The sequence below is a fragment of the Pseudopipra pipra genome, chromosome 1 (genome assembly GCF_036250125.1).
Source record: "Pseudopipra pipra isolate bDixPip1 chromosome 1, bDixPip1.hap1, whole genome shotgun sequence".
NCBI classification, from domain to species: Eukaryota; Metazoa; Chordata; class Aves; order Passeriformes; family Pipridae; genus Pseudopipra; species Pseudopipra pipra.
This window is the reverse complement of record NC_087549.1, coordinates 54,374,181-54,394,390: the sequence shown is the minus strand read 5'-3', so window position 1 is coordinate 54,394,390 and position 20,210 is coordinate 54,374,181. Positions and strand designations below refer to the sequence as shown.

The window sequence follows — 20,210 nt, the reverse complement described above, 5'->3', positions numbered from 1 at the left end:
GAGAGCAGCTCTGCCAAGAACTTGGGGGTGCTGGTGGATGAGAGGCTGGACATGACCCAGCAACGTGCACTTGCTGCCCCGAAAGCCAATTGTGTCCTGGACTGCATCAGAAACAGCATGGCCAGCAGGGCAGGAGAGAGGATTCTGCCCCTCTGCTCTGGTGAGACACCACCTGGAGCGCTGTGTCCAACTCCAGGGTCCTCAACACAGGAAGAAAACTGACCTGTTGGAGCGAGTCCAGAGGAGGGCCACCCAGGTGATTAGAGGCACAGAGCACTTCTCCTATGAGGAAAGGGTAAGAGAATTGGGATTGTTCAGCATGGAAAAGAGAAGGCTTCAAGATGACCTCATGTCATGGTTTAAGCCCAGCTGAAGATGAAGCATCATGCAGTTGCTTGTTCAACCCCTCTTCTCTCTCCCCCTCCTGGTGGAATGGACAGGAGAATCAAAGTAAAACTTGTATGTTGAATAAGAACAGTTTAATAATTGAAAAGAAAGTAAAATATAATAATGGTAAATAATAATAATATTAAAAAGGAAACAAACAAGTGATGCACAATGCAGTTGTTTCACCACCTGCTGACCGACGCCAGACCCTCTTTCTGAACCCAGCTCAGTCCCTCTTCCAGGTAACTCCCCCCCAGTTTATATACAGGCATGATGTTCTATGGTGTGGAATATCCCTTTGGTCAGTTCAGGCACCTGTCCCAGCTATGCTCCCTCCCACTGGTAGGGCACGTGACAAGGGAAAAAAAAGTCCTTGATTTAGAATAAACACAACTTAGCAAAAATCAGAACATCAGTGTGTTGTCAACATCATTCTCATTCTGAATCCAAAACACAGCACTGTAGTAGCTAGTGAGGAGAAATTAACTCTACCCTAGCTAAAGCCAGGACACCTTAGAGCAGCCTTCCAGTATCCAAAGGGAGCATACAAAAAAGATGGAGAAGGACTTTTTACTAGAGCATGTAATGACAGGACAGCAGGGAATGGTTTCAAACTGAAAGACAGTAGATTTGGATTAGATACTAGGAAGAAATTCTTTACTATGAGGGTGGTGAGGCACTGGAACAGGTTTCCTAGAGAAGGTGTGGATGCCCCATCCCTGGAAGTGTTCAAGGCCAGGCTGGATGGAGCTCTGAGTAACCCAGTCTAGTGAAAGGTGTCCCTGCCCACAGCCAGGGAGTTGGAATGAAATGATATTTAAGGTCTCTTCCAACCTAGGCCGTTCTGTGATTCTAAGTCTAGCTTCTTAAGTCAGGGGAGTAATCCTATAAATGTGTACAAATACTCCAAGGGGGGATGTAAAGTCCCAGTGATAGGGTAAGAGGCAATAGGCACACACTGAAACACAGGAGACATTTTTACTGTAAGGGTGACCGAGCCCTGGCACAGGATGTTCAGTGAGGCTGTTGAGTCCATTCTTGGAGCTATTCAAAAGCTCTCTGGACATGGTCCTAGGCAACCAGCTCTGAGTGAATCTGCTTGAGCAGAGGATTTGTACTAAATGACCTCCAGAGTTCCCTTCCAACCTCAACTATTATGTGACTATGTGATATGCTGAGATTTGCTTAAAAGAGGAAAGACACTCCACTGTATTCCCTTTCTTTTTATTATTCTTATTTCTTCCAAAAATAGCATAACAATGTACTTTCAAATGGAATTTGATACAAGAAATCTAACAAAACTAGCTTTGACGCCACAGTTTTCAAGGAAACATTTCAGCACTTCTAAAGTCAGCATTTTTCAGCTAGTTTCATGAGTACTAATTCTAGCAGACAAGGAAGTCTTGTTTTCTTAATTTCAGCAGCAGAACCGACTAATTCTACTGCTTCAGGTTATACGTGTTCTTCTATACAATTAAAAAAATGAGTCAAGGAGGAAAGAACATAACCCAATTACAGGGAGAAGGCAATACAACTACAAACTCAATTTGAATACTTAACTGTAATGGAAATGTTCTTTTCTAGGTTTATTATAACTTTTCAAAATACTCATGTACCATCAGAATTTCATCATTTCATCTCTACATAAACTATAGTAGCTAAGAGCAGCCATCAGCTACTGTTAGACCAAAAACAGAGAGAAAAAAGATGAAGTATTCAGGCCTTCTCAGTAACTGGTGGCTACAAGCACTGGAAAGCCGAGCAAGCACTGCCCCAGAAATCCCTAATCCAGTTTTGAGACTAACAAGCAGTTAGGATGGTAGTGAGGCACAGTTCTGTCTACTGTTATCACTACATTATATTTCCAAGCAAAATATTTGCCTTTAATTTGGGGATTGTTACCCACATGTACCGGGGTGTGTACACACATACACAGCCCTCCCTTCCAGAGTGAACTGCTGTTATCCTCAAATGTTCCACAGGCTCCCCTTCTGGTTCATGATCCACGACATGATCACGTTTCTAATGCCTTAAGGAGGCATCACCACCAACATCCTATTGCCAAGCCCACTTGGAATTTTATGAAAAAGAAAGAAATGTATCCTAAGATCTGCCTAGTAAGTTTCAAGAAACATTAAAACTACCAAAAAGTCAGGAGAGTCTTTAATACAATAGAAAATGTTGTAATTTAAAGTAATTTAAGTTCAGCAGCTGTTACCGATTACCACACAGTCACATTTGGAAAAACGAAGCAAAGATTTAAAACATTAGAAATTGAGCACGTTCAGAGCAGTTTTGTACAGAACAAACTCGTTTAATCATGAAAGCACCATGAAGTGACACTATGTATCAGCAAGCAGGAAAAACAAGAACATCATGTGATTTTACCATGTAAACTACACTGTGAATACCACTAAGGTAGATTTACACTGCAGGCTCGAGCACAGCACGGAGGTACTCAAACTGACTAAGGTATTTTTTTGCTCTGCATGCAATGTAGACATACCCTCTATGTCTGAATAAATCTCATTATGAATTAACTGAGCTCTGCAGTACAGTATTTAGGCCCTCATTCTGCACCATCAAAGTCAACACTCTTCTTTCCATCAACTTCAGAAAGTGCAGGGTCAGGCTTGTAATCACAAACATACGTCTACTAACAAAACATTTGTGTCTAACATAAAGTTGTGTCAGTTCAAACACAAGTTTTGAGAGCATGCAGATTGCTTACAAATGCTTAAAAAGACTAGTTCAGAATCTTTCTTATATATACACACACAAGTCCATCTGTCACAGACAGGCAATGTAACTCTGAATCACGAGCTGCTCTAGTTTTTGGTAGTGTCCTGCACACTTCTGATAATTAAAAAATAAAAAATAAAAAAATAGTTGCCACAATGGATTTCTGACCATTCCAACTTGCACATGGATATGATCTCTTCTTGCTGCATCCGGTATGTGAAGTTTCACAGCTGCTTCTCAAATGCAAATACCAAGTAAATACCTAAAAAAGAAAACGCGAGTATTTAAAGTTTCTGCTTCCTTGGCAACTCAAATTGCCATGTTATCAGGTTGATATTCTGTCCAAACGACCTGTTAGCAGATTACTAAAATGATAAAAAATGTTATGGTTTCCCAATGAGTAACTCTAGCATTCAAGTCTAGCATACTTGTTTTCACAATAAAGCACAGAATGCACAAAAGCAAAATATTTTATGTACTGCAGATAAGGTTAATGCAACACTAATTCAGAATTCAGTTAATGATATTACTGAAATGTGAATGGAATTCATAGAGTACTATGCCCTTCTACACATAACATTCACTTGCACATAAAAAGTCACATGCAAGTAAGTTAAGACTCCTTCATACACACAGTAATGGACAATTAGGAGTGAAATTATTAACTTCTTTTTTAATTGAAAAGTGAATAAACTCATGACACATATTATTAATTTTGCTTTTAAAATTTTCATGGACGAAGAAGAAATTATAAGTCCAGAACAGTATGATTCTAGTAATGGATATTTGTAAAGTCCACACCAGCACCCTTGGAAAACTCTTACTTGGCACATAATCAGTGCCAGCAAGTTGGATGTTCTTGTGCTCCAGACCAGATAGACACATTAAACCAGTTACTTGAGGCCATGAGTCTAATAAACATTTATGGATTTCCACTTTTATTTTAATGGATGAGGTGCCATAGCTACATTGCAAATCTTTCAAGACAAGCCTATCAGACATTCCTCAGCAACAAAGCAAAGTTCCACACAACGAGTAAGCTATCAGAAGCTCTGTATTCCAAATCTCTCTGGAAAACGAGACTACTTAGGAAACACAGTAATCACTGAACTTCTAAAGGTATAAAAAGCTCCTCTCAATTTGATTAATAGTGTACATAATACTTCTACATTCCTGGAATTAATATCTTCCTTATGATTCACGCCTTTTAAAATTCAGTAATAATTTAAAAAAGCAGATTGAAGATTTTTTCATTTGTGAATTAAACAGCATTTTTTGTTTGCTTTCAAATCACTAAAACAATCAGAACAATGGTCTGCAAAAATGCAAATGCTGATTGGCTGCACTTACACAGAATTGAGTAAAAATCTCTGCAGGAATCAATTTTTATCCTTAGAATTGTCAGTCCCTTATAACTGAGTTTTTATTGAACTCAACATTGGAAAAATCCAATATCAAACATTTTCCATGACATGTGCTCACATAATTTCAAAACATATTTAATGCCTTTGCAGTGTATGAGGCACTGAATTTTTCTCTTCTCTTTATAAAACATTCAAATACCTCTTCACTATTCATGTTTTAATTGCTTCTTCCTGATATATGTATCGCTACAGGAAAAGAGTAAAGCTCTGGTCCCTGTCTTCCCCAAACAGGTTTGTATTATTTTTGGTGAATGTATGTCCCAACTGGAGTTTGTTTTCTAGTTGACTGATAATGGTATAATATCCAAGTGTACCATACAGAAGTGTAGTATTTAATCCTCTAACACTAGCAAAATAATTCTTTAACATTGGCATCATTTTTCATACATCCCAAGTAAAGGATAGTTCCAAAACTATTTTAGCCCAAAAGTTTGCGTGTTAGAAGGTATTTAAAAAAAAAAAAAAGCAAAATTTTAGCTATTTTATGCATTTTCCTCCCAATTTCTTGAGATGTGTGCACTACGTAATGTATCCACAGGCATCTGAATTACACAAATAACAACATCTTGTTACATTTAAAATTGGTATTTTCTTCCATAACCAACAGGCTATTTTACACACTTTCCATAGCAGTTATTCAATCAATACTGAGTTTTCAAAAATATTACTTACTTGTTGCTTCCCATTCAGATTTACTCAAGGTTCCCTAGAAGGTGACAAAAAAAGCCACAGTTTCAACAAAAATGAAGAAGCAACAAAACACAGATTTAACTCAGGATAATCAATCTTTTACATTGACTGGCTATTTAGGGACAAGAAGAGCATTACTGTAGACCACAGATACTTATAACTCCAATAACTATGATGGGGACGAATTGGAATACTCCAGACAATAGAACACACCTAAATCATCCAGGTACAGGAAAATGGGCCAACAGACTGTTGGTCTGGATGCCTCTGCAATGCAGAGCATGCTGGGTGCATCACCACACATCAGTGTGACTTGACCTGGCTGAAGCTGCTGTTTCCAGCCCAAGATACCCAACACTTGTGCAGAAGTGAAGAAAAGGCCCTGTATGGCAGTGCTGCCACCTTCCCCAGGAACTGCCTGCCTCCACCTAATACTTCCCCACAGCCCAGAGAAACTGTATTTGCAAGATACTAACTCCCAATCCAACTCAGACATTCTGGAAAGAACAGCCTGCCATCCAACCTAGAAAATCTACTCCCAGCTCAGTCAACCACACAAAATCAGAGCAAGCCCACAAGTAAAAAGCTGCTGCCATTTACCCCACCAATTAAGAAACATCAGGTAACAACAACAAGCTGGTTTTTTGCTCTGCCCACTCCATCTCCTTCCCACGAGTTCTCACTGGGGACACAATTCAGTCCATATGCTACCCACTCACCAACCCTGACCAAAAAAAAAAGCATCTGGCAAAAAAAGTCTTTGGTCTGACTTGGCCACTCTCATGTTCTTAAGCCGATTTCTTAAAAGAAGCAGTTTGCTTTTTAAAGTTTTTAGATTTCAAATATTGAAAGCAGTTTTTTTTTCCTTCTTGATGTAGGACTTTTATATGATTTTTTATATACAGTAAAAGGACTATATCCTCAAGAATTCAGAGCACAAACAGTGGATGAACCAATGATTAAAAAAAGAAACATCCAAGTGGAAAAACTTCAAGGTGACCAGCCCCATGCTGTATCTGTGACAGTGAAAAGGATGATTTCAAATATGTATGGTGTCATGAACAAAGTTTTCAACTTTCCTATGAGAGGATTGGAACCAAAACTTTAAATCAGTAGTGTGGATATGCAGAAACATAAGAAGATTCTTCAAATTAAGAGCAGTTAGAAAGAAGAAGATGGAGAAATATCCTTTCCTTTTCACAATATTACAAATTTCTCAACAGCTACCAAATTAAGTGAATTTGATTCTTTGAGTATAGGATATAGATTAACTCCTCAGCCCTGCAGCTCTACAATTTTTCACATGCAGAGAGACATTCACACTAATTCTATTGCAGTTGAAATGAAGGCACCGCATATCCAAAAGGTCAGGACCTCAATTTTAGACACTACTTGCTCTACTGAAGTTGAAGAAACTTACCAATGGTAACTTTGCCTTGCCATCTTTCATGAACTCTTTTGCATGGTCATAATCATCAGGTTTATCAGAAACAAGCCTGGAATCACCAGCTGTAGAATATGGCTGGAAAACATAAGAAACATAAGAAAAAACATTAATTGCATAGTAAGATACATTAATCACATCAGTCATGGGTTTGTCACAACACAGTCCAGAACAGAAGTCAGTAATTCTTAAAGAAGATTTTAAATTTAGGTCTCTTCTTTATAGCACCCTAAGGAACAGGTCTGATACTCCCTACTTACCAGGAAATTAGTATACAACTGATTCTTCAAAACTAAAAAATACTTAGTAAGGATGCCAATTACAAACAATCTGTATGTAACAATTCAGTCCTCAATTGCAAGTGGCCACTACTTTAAGATAACTCTCACTTTTCTAAGAACACAGATGGTATGTCAAAGGCCGTGTCACCATGCTACTGACAGTGAGTCCACACACAGCACTGGCACTTTCAGAGTCAACAAGGACAGTCAAGTTCACTTGCAGCCCATGTGACTCAATTTAGTAAGTCACCAGATACTTGACTTGATAGTTTTATGCTGAAGAATTCTGCTGTTTGGGGGAAAAGGGAAGCAGAGAGAACTGTGAGTAAAACCAAAGCCTCAGAGGTGGCATGGAAAAACTTCTCTGAAGCTGCTAAAGTCATCCAGGATAAGAGCCTGAGGATAAAAAATGCAAAAAAATTGGGCAAAACATAAGCTTGGTTAGAGTCAAGTACTATTTTCTTCTACGAACACAGCCTGTCTTTTTATTCCTACAAAGATTCCTTTCTGTCTTTTCACTCAATATTCCTTGCACAAAGATAGAGCTTTCAGTCTCTCTTTGCTGAGGAAGAAATGGATTACAGTCACCGCTATCTGACACCTGGCATGACTCTTGTGCTTCTGTTTCCTACTTCATAAAAATGAAAACTTTGCCTCAAACTTGAAATATTGTCTTCCAAACTTGAATCACTCTACGGGGTGCTGGTGCCCAGTGATGGCAGCAGGGGCTGCAGAGGTGGCTTCTGTGAGGACACACACAGCTGGTTCCACCAGCTCCAACAGAGCCATCTCAGGGCACAGCTGAGTGAAACTGAGCCTGGGAACAAGCAGTAGGTGAGAGAATGGTATGTTTAGGTTTGTCTATGTTTCCCACTTTCCTACTACTTTTTTTTTGGCAATAAATAATTCTTCTCCAAGTTTACTCCGTTTTGTCTGTGACAGTAATTGCTAAGTAATCTCCTTGAATTTATCTTGACCCACAAGGGGTTTTTTTCCTGTTTTCTCCCCCCATCCTGTTGGGAAGAGGGAACAAGAGAGGAGGCTGGTGGGTGTCCAGCAGGCAGTCAAAGTCAACCCACCACAGTCACACTTTCAGTTCCAGGAATTAAATTCTTTCTATTGGTAGTCCCTAATTAATTGCAAAATGTTCACAACGGGAATTTCCATTATTCCACAAATAATTAACAAGAAGTAAAATGCTATTAAAATGAAACAAGTCAACTCCAAATTTACCTCCAAGGCCTGCATTCTCCTTAACAGCATTTTATGCTCCTCATTCTTGATTTTTTCTTCATAGAATTCCCGAAATGTCATTTTATAGACTAATTTCATACCATGCTTCTTTGCCATTCTGTCAAAATAATGAGTTTAGTTAGGGAAGCCTCAAAATTATTGTAGCTTTATTTTCAAAGGGACAATATTAAGCCACAGTGACATCTTATGGTATTCAGTAGGATTACACTTTTTCTAGAATTTTTTTTTTTTTAGTTAAGACATTTAGATGAAAAAAGCAGCAGTACCACACAAACTGTACTTTTTTTTTTTTTTTAATTAGGACAAAAAAAATCTAGGCAGAAATTATTTACAAACATTTTAATAGAAAAATTACTCTTACCCCAAAATACAAAACTTCCAGACAGACTACACTCTTTTCACTGCAGTATCCATCATGTCAGATATTAGGGATATATTTCAAGAACTTATTTCTATTAGATTTAGTGCCTTACATCTCAATTATATGTAGACACTGCGGACAAGCAACACTCCAGTTATAGCTGTCAGTGACAGATGCTGGTATTTTTCATAGAGAACTACAAATAAAGTGTGTGAGAATATACAGGCTTGATGGGAAAGCTTAATATTGTTTCAGCATTCTGAGCTTGAACAGCAGGAAAAACCCCAACACGGAAACATTTGCCTGTACCTCAGAACACAGGCTGGGAAAGGCAAATCTGAGTTCACACAGAGGAAACAGTAAAATGTATGCTCAGAGATGAAGAAAAAATAAGTCATAGGAAAAATCCTACGAACATTCAAATAAAGTTGTAGAAGACAAGAAAGAAGCATCACAATGAAGAGGACACAAAAGAAAGCTTCTTGAAGGACTAAAAAAAACATAGAAAGAAACCCCTCAGGAAGTTAAGTTCAAAGAAGAAAAAGTTGACAGCAGTAAAGGTTTGCTGACAGATCAAACATATCAGATACAGATGTTCTTGTCTGAGACCTAGTTCAAGTCTTCACAGTTTCTGACCAGAGTACCCTCAACTGTGTGCAATGGACAGTGGTTGTGGATGGAAATCCAAGAAACCTCTGCATTTGGAATAACAAAAAAACCAAAGAACTGAAAAATACAATAAGAAAACCAAAACATTATTTTCTGCAAGTGTTACGCAATAACATATAAACTAAACAAATATTTATTATGTTCCACAGCTGTCATTGTAAAATGAATTCAAAACTTAACTTACTCTTCCAGTAATGGAAAGTAAACCAAGAACTCAGGGACATCAACCACTTCTTCCAAGTGGAAATCATACTTGCAGCCAAATAAAGGATAGTCTCCCTTCTTTTCAAATTTTACATTGTACACATCATTCCCAAATGAATTTGTTTCTGAAGCTTCAAGTCTCTTTCTATAAAACGAGATATAAACAAACATTAATTGACCAGTATTTAGCAGGCAGAGAAAACTACACATAAGAGGCCTGAAAGTGTTTCTCCCAGTACTGGAATATTCAATGATCTCTCTAGTTTCCCACCTTCCTTACATAATAAGGAAATGAAACAATGAAAGGAAGCCACATGCTAGGTTTGAACAGTTTATCATTCCTATACAACACAACAAGGACTTAATGGACCTAGAAGATTAATCTTTATCCCAGACAATCTACATGGACAAGACAGGCTTCTTGGAACAACCACAAAACCCTGACAGTTTTTCCCTGGGCTGTAGCCATTTTGCCACTATTTAAGTCACTAAAGAGGGCTGAAGTGTATGAAGCCCTGTTCTCTATACCGGAAGAGCCTGGGTGCAAGAGACAAGGATTAGTATTGATTTACCTGTTTGAGTCAGCTTCGTGAGTGAGATTTTTTTGACTAGAATCCAAAATTGTTGCAAAAAAACTCACTTTTGTTGCCCAAATGTATTAGAGCACTGCAAGAATAATTAGCACTTAACAAGGCTTCACAGACTTTTGAAAGACTAATAGAATATAAAAGTACTTACACAAGTTCAAAGCTATTTGGAGTTGTGCCAATGAAATAACCTCCAGGAGAGAGGTTCCCACAAGCATTTTTAAGCATCATGTCAGCCTGCTCATATGTCTCAAATGAGTAATGGTAAACAAATTGACAGCTGCAAATGTCAAAGCGCATACCTGGATCATTATATTTGGAAGACAAGAGATCCTGAAATAGATTTAAAAGAAACAAAAGCTACAGAAACAAGCATGATTCACTTAAATCTTCCAACAAATACACTATGCCCATAATCCTTTTAAATTTTTCCTTTCAGCACTCATTCCTTCACAAGTTAACATGGACAAGATGAAAAAGGTAAGAAAAAGTTCTCTGCTACACAGAAAACCATACACAATATTTAGGAACACCAAGAATACACACAATTTCAAAGTTATCATTATTTTCATGTTGTCAAGTAACACCACTGCACCTCAAAGGCCAAAACCCAAGTCAGTTACCTAGTAGTTTCCACAGGTTCTTTACTGTTGAGGGTTTATAACTGGCCACCGTTTAACTGGAAAAAACTACTGTAATAAAATGAATTTTCAGTTTACTAAGTCTCAGAGAATGAGAATTGACCCATTAACCATATATTTGAGAGGAGAAGGAGTTGTTTTAAATATGGTGGTTTGCTCTGACCACCAAGTTGTATTTGTCTGTATTCTCACATACATACATGCGTACTAACACGCTCCTACCCACTCCAGACCAAGTAACTAAAATCTGAAGAACCTGAAGCCCTTGGAATTTGTCAGGTTAAAGCCTGCCAAAGTTTGACCCTGTACTCAGCAGTTCTTTTAAGTCTTCTTCATCAGACTTCTTTTATACAATACTAGTAGCAACACCATAAACAACACAGGAGCATACAAGTTCTCCCAAGACACAAGAAATGCATTCTGTATTTAAAATATTTCATACTTAACAGTTCTACCCAAGTTCCTCTTCTCTCACACACTTTCCATCCACCCATTCACTCACTCCCAAACTTCAGTAGTTCATGCCACAGTCAACATTCCTCACATGGCAAGATAAAAACAGACACTTCACATACCAATAGCAATTTTATCTGTTCATTTAATCCTCCTCCACATTTTAAGAAAGATTCAAGGAAGTGAGAAACAGAGGTGGGCAGAATTAGAGAGCTCAAAGAATGAGATTTTGCAGGATATACAACATTTGTGATAGAGATACAAAGCCAGGGAAATGAACTTTCGTGTGCAAGGATAGACTCTCTCCCCGAACTGTAACTTTGAGCCAAGAGAAATTACATGAACCTGCAACAGACTATTTCTCAGAAGAAGGAAAGACAACCAAGAATTCAGCAAACAACCCTTTCTGCAAGGCTGAGAACAGGTTCAGCTTTTCCACAGATATGCTGGAACCAGGTAGGTTCTGCACCTCAGCCTACAATCAGCAGGGTACTCTCAGCCTGCATTTCTAGGAAGCAAAAGCAGTTCTGGCTACAAGACCGCCTCCTAAGCCTCAGAAATGCATTCACCATTGCCTCCTGACAGTCTAAGAAACCTGTTCTATCATACAAGTTTTGAAGATACAAGTAACTAAAATGCAGCCAGAAAAATAAAATGGGATAAGCAAAATGTACAAGTCAAATCAGAAAAGGTCCTTTATTTATTCCATTATTTAAAAAAACATTCACCAAGGTAGTTTCCAACATCCCATGCTGCCTCACAGAAATTCCAGAGGTGAGAAGTTGTTGTGTTCCCCTTGTCAAGTACAAGAGACTGAAATCACCAGATTGATTATCTGAAAAAGACATTCAGGCTTCAAGAATATTACACTGTACAACAGCAGTAAAACGCATCTAACTACATCTTAAGCAACTTTCCAGTAACTCATATGGCTGATTCTCCTGGTAGTACAATAATCTGATCTTAAACAAATATTATAGCACTACCATCAACTTCCTATACTTACTTGACAAAAGAATGTTAAATCTCCAAAATATTACAAAGCATAGAAACTGTACCTTGGTACTATCTGCTTGTATGAATTCTGCATCAAAAATGTGTTCATTATATCGACACCGGGCTTTCATTTCTTCATATCGGTGCTTGCACTGCTGCACAGAAATGTCAGCAATATCTATGTATGAAAAGATAATTTAAAAAAAAAAAAAAAGAGGTGTATAAACTGCTCTCCAGACAAGAAAACTGGAATGATTATTGGAACACAGAAGGTACAATATGGCAGGGATAAAAAACTGATCTTCAGTTTCGTTAAAACAGTTCAGGTCTCAGGGATTCTCATTCTTACTGTTCTTACAAATATAAAAGATATTGAAATGCAATTATTTTTGATACATTACATCATGAGAAATCTTTTTAAATTCTACAACTGTTCCTTTCTCAGGCAGTGAGCTTCTGACAATATGCAATGAATTTACATAAGAATTTTTTAAGTAAATGAATTAACTGTATTTGAATACTGCCCATTGAAAAATGCAAGAAAGTACTGCAAAATGTAGAATACCCAGAATAATTCCCACTTATGGGAATTTTATGGATTTTTAGTATCTAATTAAATATGAAGTTAAGTAATACTTCCTCTGATTATCCCTGGGATACTTTTTGGGAAAAAGGAAGATGGTATCTTCCTGTAAATATCTAAGCAAATTATTCAAACGAGATTTTTTTATTTAGCTTTCAGCTCTTTCCCCTTTCTTAGTCTGAAAATTTTAACACCCAAGACCAATATTGTCACAATATTGTGAGGTTTATTTGTTTTTTAAATTCTGTGTGTGTTTTCAGAACAGTTAAAAATACTACAAGAGATCAGATGTGGGAGATAAGACATAAAATACAAAATGTCAATGTTTTCCTGAGTGCCACATTTTGCCTAAGACAATCTATGGCAGTTCTGTGTTTCTTTAGTGATACTAGCTTGAATTTAGGAGTTGAACTGAAAGCTAAACACACAGAAAACCAATGATTCTTGTATTTCTGCTGGCAACGTCTTCAGGTTAAAAGACAAAATAAGATTTTTTGACAAAAGATGTTCATTGCATTCTTGGGCATAGTGGAAAAAAAAATAAAATACTGGAGATGTACTTTGTCTTCCCATAGATCAGTGATGTACTTTCACTAGAAAGTTATGTCTTCTTACCAGTACAGACGAGTTTTTTAATTCTGCCTTTTTTCCATTTCAGTAAGTCTCCACCTTTGCCACATCCTAGATCCAGAACAGTTATATCATTCTTTTTCTGTCGTACCCGGTCTATAAATTCACCTAGAAAAATAAAAAGAGGAAACATGTATACACATCTCTGTATTTCACTTGTATTGCACATAGAAGCCTAAAGGACCAAAAGGGTTTGAGAATTTTAAAACACCTCAGACCTTACTTTGCCTATAAGTCTTCTTAATATTTAAGTCTAGACTTAAATGTCTAGAATGATGAAAGGAACCACAAACTTTTAAAACTATGGAGAAGATAATGAATATTTTCTGTGCTTAATGTGCTCTGTGTGTAACATGACTGAAGCTCTGAACTGTTTCCCTGGCTGAGGCAAAACTGCACAAGGCTAAACAACCACCCTGTGAATGTGTAGGGAAACAGGGTTCCCTTTCATTACAATTATAATGAAGGCAGCTGTTATTTGAAAGTATGGGAAAACCTTTTGCAGAAGAGTAAAAGCCAATTAAACGCATCAGCCACAACAACATCTCTTCCTGGTCACTCTACAAAAGCGAATAATGTTTTCCACTCACTCTCCCAGGCCTTGCAATAACATTACCTATTTGTTCACTGCCTTTTTACCCTACATACACTAGTTTCATTTTCTCTTCTATCTCCACTCTGTCTAGATTCCCTCTGCTCTGACTGATGTTGGCATATTATGTAAAACATATCAGCATGCTAGCAACTTTTCTTCACAGTAAGAGACATGAAATATGTTTTGATACAACTGCTATAAAGCCACACTGCTGAAATTCCCTATGACAGAAAGGCTTCAACACAGGCTTCAGGAACAGCTTTATATAAATCTAAATATTGCTTCTAACTGCTCTGATACAACATAACAAAAAGCAGCATGCTGAGACAAATGGTGCCAACATCTCCTGGCACAGATCCCTCTTCATGAACCTGTGTTGCTGTGCCGATAAGTCTTTCCTTTGTTGGCAGATATCTGATGGTTTTGTTTTCTCACTTAGGAATTAATCTGTGGGACAGCGGATTTTGCCTTCTAATAAAAACCTGCTGATTCTTAAAGAATTACATCCTCTAGTTTTTTATCTCTTAAACCACTGACTACAGGTGACAAAGAAAATATTTATGTGTTTAAGTTTCCTGCAGAACTGTTTAACCAAGACCAGAGCCCAGACTGCTTTGGGAAGATGGCTAATGAATTATTTGAGTTAGACTTAAATAATAAGAACAGCTCAATCTAAGAACAGATCGTTTCTTTATGACGTAAAGCTGTACTTTTCTCTGCAAAAATGTCACGAAGAACAGTTTCCAGTATGAACTTTTTCTGCTTTTTAAGTCAGTTGATCTTTAAAACTTTACCATACGTTTGGCACTCCAACAATATAAAACACTATCACAGAGATTCAAATTAAATATAAACACTTCACTGCAGTAGAAAAACTTACTACATATTATGAGACTGTCAATCGAGTAGGGAAACAAAAAGTTACATTTTGATACAAAAAATGGTTACATTTTACTCAATCGTTTTGATTGATCTAAGCGATGAATCAAAGCAGCTTACCAATGAGGACACTCTTCGTCCAATTATTAAAGTTTCGGAGGTAGAATATGCGAGACTGGCTACGTTTTTCCAATCCAACTTCTTGAAGTTCATTATAATGTGCAGCTACAGCTTGCCCGTGGCCTATCTCAGACTGCAGAAATGACAGGAAGGAAGAGACTCAAGCAGTGAATTTTCTTTATTACTTTTTTATTTAATCAAAAGACACACATATTTCAGTTCAAGAATTTAAGAAAGCAAACAAGCAATACTATGAAGAGCACCATCATTATAAAGAGACTTCCCATATGTGTCCTGATGCTCATGTCCTTTAAAAATTTAATCCCTTTTTCAGTTCATTCAAGTAATTTCTAAGGGATGATACCCAGCATCTTTCCCTCAGAGAAATACTTTCAGTTCTCTAATACTCTCACTGCTCTCAAAGAATCAGTTTCACTTCCCTTAAGCCTGGGACTGAAGAAAAGGATGTTCCTTCTCCAGGAACTTGAAGACTCTTCAAAGAGCTTGTTTCAGAAATTCAGTGTTTTCATTGACAGAAGTGTATAAACTGCCAATTTAATCAAAATGCCAACTAGCCAATGCTGCATAAAGCCCCAAGTGGATGGACCCCACTGCCAGAGCTTTAAGCAGACCATGTTAAGGGAATGAGGAGTCACTTAACAATATATTCTATCTCATGCTTTACAATTAGCTACAGAAATGTCTTTGATTTAGCCTTAACTTTAAATACTCCAAGAGATTTCTGTCCCATGTTACAAAGAGAAGCAGTCTACACCCAGATATTATGCTCCCAACATTTCTTCACCTTGAAAATAATCTTCAACTATATACATGAAATGAAAATAAATTATAAATAAAGTAACAGAACACAGAGAATCAACACAAATTCTGTGAGGTACAAAAGCATTTGAAATAACAGTACAAATCAGACTGAAGGATTCTCATTTAAAACATAAAAACATGCTACAAAGCCCAGACAGTATGAATCCATACAACCATCAAAAGCATTCCCCAGAGTTGACTACAAAAGCAAATTTCCCAGGATCTTACTATTCAAATAGCTGTTCCTCAAGGGAAGAGAAGGTTTGACTGACTTTAAGATAACAAGTGAATTCTTCAGTGTTTCATATACATATTTGCTAACCTTCAGAACGAATACAGATGTAGTTGTCTGGAATCTCCATGACCCCATCATCTGTTTATTACCAAACCAGGCTGACTGATACTAACAAATATTTTGACCACTTCTATTCTTTTTTAGGGTAAGCACAGATGGCTCTCTGAATGGCAACTGAAGGTGAACATAAGCTAGAACGGCTTAGACAAGTGTGGGGGACATACTCATACAAACCATTAACATCTCAGCTGCAAAGAGCCATCAGCAATAACATCTAGATGCTGCAGATATGTTCAATCACTTCTCTCCACCCTTAAGCTACACAAAAACAATGTATTTCTTGTTCATCTAAACCTTATCCCACATTGTTAAAAAGATGAAAGGGTTCATAATGTTTCTACCACAGCGAAGGGCACCCTTTATTTTACCAGACTGCTTAGCCATAAATTAACATCCTGGGAAAATTCTGGACAGAGAAACAAAACGTTAGGTCAAAGACATTTTCAAACTACACTTAAACATCCCAAAAGGTCAAAATTAGACTGGATATTAAAGCATTGGTTTCTACAAGCTCATACATAATAAACGACAGCATCATATAAAACATTACCGTTTTCACCCTCCCAATTAAAAGGGCATATATTTTCTGCTACTTTTGTAGTCTTAAAAATCTTAAATCTTTCAGTACTTCACTTTGTAAACAAATTAGACTTAAGCTACATCACAGAGGATGCAGTTTGCAGAGTTTTGTAAACTATACAATACCTTACCGATGAAATGAAAGGACAAAATTATCTTATGGAAGAACCTCCCAAGCACAGGTTAACTGCTCTAACACACAGCATAACAACATACACAAGATCTGAGTTCAAGATACAGGACTTGGACTAATGCCAGTAAACCCTACACTACCAGACTGCTACCACACAAACGATGGAAGGACAGTCTTAGAATTAGACTAAGCATGTACTGAGACTAACATTCTGATTACCAGCCCTCTTTCTCTTCTGTGAAGACAACATAATTTGTGCACCTGTTATTTTGCAAGGAAGCTACCCACATACTTTGATATTTGGTGTCTCATGCTGGTTCACATATGCTTAGCATAAATATTTTCAATCTTTTCTTGAGCTAAGGCTTTGAAAAAAGGATTTGAAAACAACTCAAAATAAATGATACTCACTATTTTCTTCGGAGGTTCATCTGCAGAATCTAAATTCTTCCTCTTTGCTCTACCATCGTGATCACCATGACCACCTTCTTTTTCATTTGCAATGGGCTGCACTGTACCTGAGGTGGAACTGTCACCTTCACCCCCACACCCAAGAACCAAATCTGACTCTGAAGTACCAGGTGTTTTTACCACTTCTTCAACCGAACTCTTCTCTACTTCCTGTTCTTCTGTCTTGGTTACATCAGCCATTTTTGGCTGGTTAGTCTCCTTGTCCACTGATCAGAATGGAAATCTATAGAAGGGAAAGAAATAAAACACCAAAGATTTTCAGTGTTGAATTTCACTTACTGGTGGTTACAATCGTGACTTTCAAACATAACACTGGCATTATAAAAGCATAACATGCTTTTGCCCTACACAACATATAGACTTCAAATTTGACTAGTTATTTCATAGAGAAAGCACAATTAAATACTCAGAATTTCAAAGTACTCTTATAATAAGATCAAATTAAGATAAATCTTTACTTTTCATGTTTGAGTCTTTCCTAAGTATCTTTCCTAAGTATATGATTCAACTGCAACGTGTTATTGGTTTTGAGACTGTAAACTCCCTCTTTCCCTCCCTGTAAAAGGTAACCTACAAATCACTTTTTTTTTGAAACACGAGTTCTTTCAAATTAGTAAATTCATTATTTAACCTGATATGCTTTAAAATGGAGGTCCTCAAGATGTTTTTTTACTAGCAAGTTTTCATATCAGTTGTGGATTTTCCAGTTTGTCAAGAATACCCACTGTGCTCCAAGCCAACCTGGAATATTCAGTTGCAACTGCATTCCCGCATCCCTATTTCACAAATACCCACAGAGCCCATAGGGCTGCAAACCACTGCCACAAAGCTCGTTTGGTCTGTGGCACATCCTAGCCTTCTTTACACTTGTTCTTCTTTCACCAGTTCTTCTTTACAGCATCATCAGGGCACGGGGCATCTACTTTGTAGTAAGACACAGGAGGGGGCAATTTGGCAACTCCTTAACAAAAATTTGGCAAATCCATAACAAAAACCACGCACAGTCCACCGTATCCAGGCTTGCCTCTTACTGCCAGAACGCATCCATTAAGGAGGCCACTGCACAGAGACACCAGAGCAGCTCTCCTCAAAACAGATGGCCTCAGAGTGCAACTTGTAGAAACAATCTCTCCACTACGCCGCAGCACCTGACTCAGTCTCCAAAGCAGCAGCAGCACACCCTTCCTTATGCTCACGCGGCTATTCCAAGCAGATGGTTTGATGGGCTAAATTGTGAAACGATCCGACTTTCACAACCAAGCGCCCAGGGGGAGCAGAAGCTCCTTCGCAGGAACAGCCGGAGAGCTCAAAACGCCTGGAGCGTGGGGAAGGGGGGGGAGAGGGGAGGGGGAGAAAAGTGGGCGAACGGGTCCGCCGGCCTCGGGACGCGCCCCTTCCTTCCCCTCCCTCCCTCCCTCCCTCCCTCCCTTCGCCCGTTACCCGGCCGGGAGCCCTCGGGAGCCCTCGGGGCCTCCTCGCCCGTTAACGGCGGCGCCGACGCTTCTCTGCGCCCACCCGGCCCCGCTCACCCCGCCCGACCCGGGGCACCGACCCGGGGCACCGCCGCGGGTCCGCCCGGGGGCAGGCAGGCAGGGAGGGAGGGAGAGACGGAGGGAGGCCCGGCACTCACCCGGCCCAGCGCTCCGCCATCCCTGTTTGAGGAAGTGACGAGCGTCACGTCCGGGGGATGGAGCGGGGGAAGGGATGAAAGGAAGGAGTGGGGAAAACACGGCGCTGCGCGCGCGCGGTGTACCCTGGGGAACCCGTGAGGGGCGGCTGAGGGAGCTGGATGTGTTTAGCCCGCAGGAAAGGAGGCTCAGGGGCATCTCGTCGCTCTCTACAACTCCCTGAAAGGAGGGTGCAGTGAGGCGGGAGCCGGTCTGTTCTGCCGTGCCTGCAGTGAGAGGCCCAGAGAAAATGGCCTTAAGCTGAGACAGGGGAGACTCAGATTTGATATTAGGAAAAAAAAAAATCCCTGTTAGTGTGGTCAGGCATTGGTCAGGGAGGTGGTGGAATCACTGTCCCTGGAGGTGTTGTAAGAGGCGTCAGGATCTGCCGCTCTATGATGGTTTAGGGATTACAGCGGCAGGGCTGGGCGGACGGTTTGACTGGGTGATCCCAAAGGTCTCTTCCAGCCTTGATGGTCCCACGAGAGGCGGCGGAGCGCACGCCGGGGCACAGGGACTACGGGCCCCAGGGGGCCGTGCGGGAGGGGGCGGGTCCGGCGCCTGCGCAGACGGTGCCGCCGCAGGGCCTGAAGGTGACGGTGGGGACGGGCGCTGCCGCACGTTGCGCGGGGCGGGCGGGAGGGGAGGGGGCCCGGGCGGTGTGTGTGTGACGGAGCGGCCCGCCTGGAACCCTCACGGGGCCCGTGAGGGGGTCCGACACGAGGTACCCGCGCGGCAGGGACGGGAGCGGGAATGGGAATGGGAACGGGTGGGGAGAGAGGGAGGGAGCGGCGGGACTCGGCGGCCCCCCCCCGCCCGGGCTGGTAGGGGAGTTGTGCTGCCCGCGTCTCCCTCCCGGCTGCTTGTCCTCTGCCGACTCCGTCTTGTCCGGCGGCGAGAGATGTCGGCCGCGACACGAGAAGCGGGGTGGGAGGTTGGTTTGTTGATAGAAAGATGAAGCTGTAAATACAGAGCCGAGGGGCCTGGCTGTTCCGTGTTGGGCTGCTGCTGCTGCGGCATCAGAGTGGGAAGGAGTGGGTTTGGGGAATGGGATCTCGGGCTGTTACTTGACTTCCTCACGAAGGGCAGCGGAGGGCCGGCTCCATTCTCGGCTCTCTGGTGACAGAACCCGAGGGAACGGCTGGACCTGTGTCAGGGGAACTTTAGGTTGGACAGTAGGAAAAGGCTCTTTGCCCATAGGGTGGTTGAGCACTGGGACAAGCTCCACAGGGAAGGGGTCACG

At 40.0% G+C, this 20,210-nt stretch overlaps 1 protein-coding gene across 4 annotated transcripts; it reads right to left on the bottom strand.

The window, feature by feature from the left end:
- Positions 1–1,595: 1,595 nt before the first annotated feature.
- RNMT (RNA guanine-7 methyltransferase) lies at positions 1,596–19,040 on the bottom strand. Of its 4 annotated transcripts, none has more exons than XM_064657371.1 (11): positions 18,931–19,040; positions 17,241–17,523; positions 14,941–15,073; positions 13,332–13,454; positions 12,196–12,311; positions 10,195–10,376; positions 9,437–9,601; positions 8,202–8,319; positions 6,664–6,765; positions 5,226–5,259; positions 1,596–3,391 (listed from the first exon to the last, which is right to left on the bottom strand). In XM_064657371.1, exons 2-11 carry the CDS (start codon positions 17,478–17,480, stop codon positions 3,354–3,356), a joined length of 1,251 nt encoding a protein of 416 aa, XP_064513441.1. In that variant the 5' UTR covers positions 17,481–17,523; positions 18,931–19,040; the 3' UTR covers positions 1,596–3,353. The 4 variants fall into 4 exon arrangements, with proteins under 4 accessions (XP_064513441.1, XP_064513431.1, XP_064513451.1 ...); XM_064657361.1 differs by lacking the exon at positions 18,931–19,040 and adding an exon at positions 18,449–18,735; XM_064657381.1 differs by lacking the exon at positions 18,931–19,040 and adding an exon at positions 18,481–18,735.
- Between the last annotated feature and the right edge of the window lie 1,170 nt (positions 19,041–20,210).

Coding starts and splice junctions, on each gene's coding strand:
- RNMT (XM_064657371.1), bottom strand. CDS start 17,480: ATGGCTGATGTAACCAAGACAGAAGAACAGGAAGTAGAGAAGAGTTCG. Junction 15,074..17,240: donor ATGAACCTCCGAAGAAAATA/GTGAGTATCATT, acceptor TCATTTCTGCAG/TCTGAGATAGGCCACGGGCA. Junction 3,392..5,225: donor ATCTGAATGGGAAGCAACAA/GTAAGTAATATT, acceptor TTTCTTTTTTAG/GTATTTACTTGGTATTTGCA.